Source organism: Dendroctonus ponderosae, unplaced genomic scaffold (genome assembly GCF_020466585.1).
Source record: "Dendroctonus ponderosae isolate FM_Combo_2020 unplaced genomic scaffold, Dpon_F_20191213v2 Dpon_F_20191213_4, whole genome shotgun sequence".
Classification (NCBI taxonomy): Eukaryota; Metazoa; Arthropoda; class Insecta; order Coleoptera; family Curculionidae; genus Dendroctonus; species Dendroctonus ponderosae.
This window is the reverse complement of record NW_026018611.1, coordinates 14,941,660-14,944,640: the sequence shown is the minus strand read 5'-3', so window position 1 is coordinate 14,944,640 and position 2,981 is coordinate 14,941,660. Positions and strand designations below refer to the sequence as shown.

The window sequence follows — 2,981 nt, the reverse complement described above, 5'->3', positions numbered from 1 at the left end:
AAGTTCATTTAAATTAAAAATTTTAAATAAACAATTTTGTTTCAGTTTTTTTTTGCGTCCCAATTGGAAATTTAAAGTGAAGGTAGTGGGTGTGGGACAATGATGAAAACATCATTCAATTATCTGCCGACGTTTCGAACTTTATTGGAGTCCTCTTCAAGGCTAAAATAGTAAAACCACAATACATTACGCGAAGGCGGAATTGCCAATACTTGTTGATGATTATGCTTGTTGACAAATATGTGACCTATGATATTCTCTTTTTCGTTTTTTATGTGTGATCTTTGATGGTGTTCTTCGATTCTTTTGTGTAATGGTTTGAGGTTTTTCCTATATTAAATTTATTGCATTTTTAGTTTTGAAGATAGTCCTAATATTACATTTTTTACCTACTCGTTTAATTTGATCTGAAAGTCGTGGAATAAATGGAATAAAAAGGTTTACAATAGGTTTATTTTGATTTTTTTTTGTTTGTGGGAATGCATTTCGATAAAACATTTTCAAATAAAAGAATTTGGGTAATTATTGAAATTTAAAATTTATTTTATGAATTATTTTGTGAACTTTTCACAATACCTTTTTTTACCATTATCGGGTGATTTGAGTTAAAATTTAAATACCGGTTAGTATGAGTACGTTTTCGATAGACCAAGGTTTCGAAATTGTCAAAATTTTTCTCAATCAGTATATCGAGAAAAGGAATTTGGTGATTTTGTTTCAATAGTTTCAATAGTGACTATAAATTCTTGGTTTTTTAATGTTCAGATAAGATGAAAATTCATCAAGCTTTTGTTCGCCATGACTGTCATACATCATACATACTGTATACATCATCAATATAACGCCACCAAATTATTGGTTTAAATTTATAAAAGTTGATTCAAAATTTTCCATAAATAAATTACTGAAAAAAGAAAAAAATTACCAAAATTTTGTTGATAAAAATTATCATTGTATTAAAAATAAGTTGACTTTACACATATTGTTAAATGTTCAATAATGGTGTTAACGCTTAGTTGTGCGCTGTAAGCATTCCTTTGGCATTTCATTGTATTAAAAATGTCGTTATGACAACTATGAGAGTGGCAGTATTTAAAATAAGATGCTACAAAATAGTTGCAAAATGAATTCGTTAAACTGACAATATTTCAAAAACTAAATACTTTTGGTAATAATATATAGGGTGTTTCATTTAAATAAGCAAGTTGATACCTACTCCCGGTATAACCGGACGTGTGGCCAACTTGAAAAAAATTTCGGCCGCTTGGCCAGAATGACTTCGGCACACTGTCCAATGTTCAAATTTTTCCTAATTACAGTTTACCAGATATCGATCGAGGCGGTTCCCACGTGGGACACCCTGTATGAAGATTTAAAAAAAGAATCAGAAAGGCTTATTAGTTTTCCAATATCCATTTCAGGTCGGTGTGTCACAAAAATATTCGCTATTTAGTCAGAAGCCGAAGTCATTCGTGCGAATGACTTCGGATCAAGTGGACGAGCTCCAGTACGTTGCAATAAAATTGGTCAAAAAAATAATAATTCGCTCCTTTTCGCACGATTTCTGATTAATGCAGTTCAGACGAAAACGCATCCAAAGGACGACCGGTCGTAAGGTTCCCGTTTACTTGGAGAAAAATATCAAAAATTACCATTAATCAATGGTAATCAATGATTCTAAGTGGAGATTTTAATGTTGATTTTTCTATTATTATGGAGCGCATAATTTAATGTAATTTATTGAGTCAAAAAGTTAGAATTGAAGACGATAAATAATCCAAAACAAGCTACAATCGAGCAATCGAGTTCTTATTACAGTTATTATCAGATCATCAGACATCATCAACAGATCTGTTGACTCTTTCGTCTCTAAAAATGTTCACATCTCGATAATAATTGAAATTTTTTATTTATACTAAGTACTAAATTCCTGACCGAAAATTTTAAACTTGCTTATTCGCGAATTACGGCAAATTTTACTTAATACATTTCTTGAAAAATCTTATCCCTAAAATTAGATATACAAATTAAACAAAACTTACATCCAAATACTTCTTAATAATATTGTCAATATCTTTATTTATTGCCATTTGGACATTCTTCCGCAGCAAATCTAAGGACTTAGTAGCGCTGGTAACGCTGTAAGATTTTCTATGGTTCTGAATGGTGACTTTCGCACCATTCTTCATACCCAAAGTGTTGGCGGCCAAATTGAGTAACGTGAATGGTCGCATATTGAACGTGTTGTTCTAAAAGCAAGATCTGGTCATTTCGATCACCGAACTATAAATTACCAATGATGTTAAAATAATAAGATCAAATACACTACACGAGAGGTTCCCAAACTGTTTTCCGCGGCACCTGAACTAATGTTCCGCGAAAAAATTTGCTTGACATTTCATCCGCTCTGATGTGGGCCCCATGAAAAATGTGATGACTTTTTTCAGGTGGCAATATAAAGTAGATATTGCGTTAAAATTTCTGGATTTTGGAAAGTGATTTGTTATAGAAAAAGTTTGGAAAACCCTGCACTACACTAATAACTATCTGTACTTATTTATAAAATAAGTGCGGTTTTCTCTCACCCATCCAACCATGTCTTGATTCAAATCGGACTGTCCCGGAGCAATTGGAGGAATCATTTTTATACAAAACCTGTAAATCAGCTGTGATTTAACAAAAGGTTCTTCTATTCATTTGTGGAACAAATCTACTAACTATAAGTATATGACATTTATACAGAAATCATGTCAACCAGCAACGATCAATATTCCATTTTTTGAATTGACCATGTCAACTGTACATCCGCCAATAATCTGTTTATCTCTGTTATAAATATAAGGATAAAACGAGATAAACACCAAACTGATCACGCTTACTCTAGCTCATATGTTCTATATTCTACCGAGCAGGCGTGGATAACATGTCAATTAGGATTTGGTTCGAATGGCTAACAACGAGGGATTCCGTATTATGCACCA

The 2,981-nt window shown here is 32.2% G+C and overlaps 1 protein-coding gene across 1 annotated transcript; it reads right to left on the bottom strand.

Annotated features, from left to right (window-relative positions):
• Window positions 1-2,042: 2,042 nt before the first annotated feature.
• On the bottom strand, window positions 2,043-2,975 carry LOC109535549 (the record flags this gene model as incomplete). The annotated part of the gene is given in 2 exon segments (XM_048665501.1): window positions 2,043-2,249; window positions 2,586-2,975. Coding segments are annotated over 2 exon segments (264 nt in total), but the record flags the coding sequence as incomplete, so codon positions are not given.
• Between the last annotated feature and the right edge of the window lie 6 nt (window positions 2,976-2,981).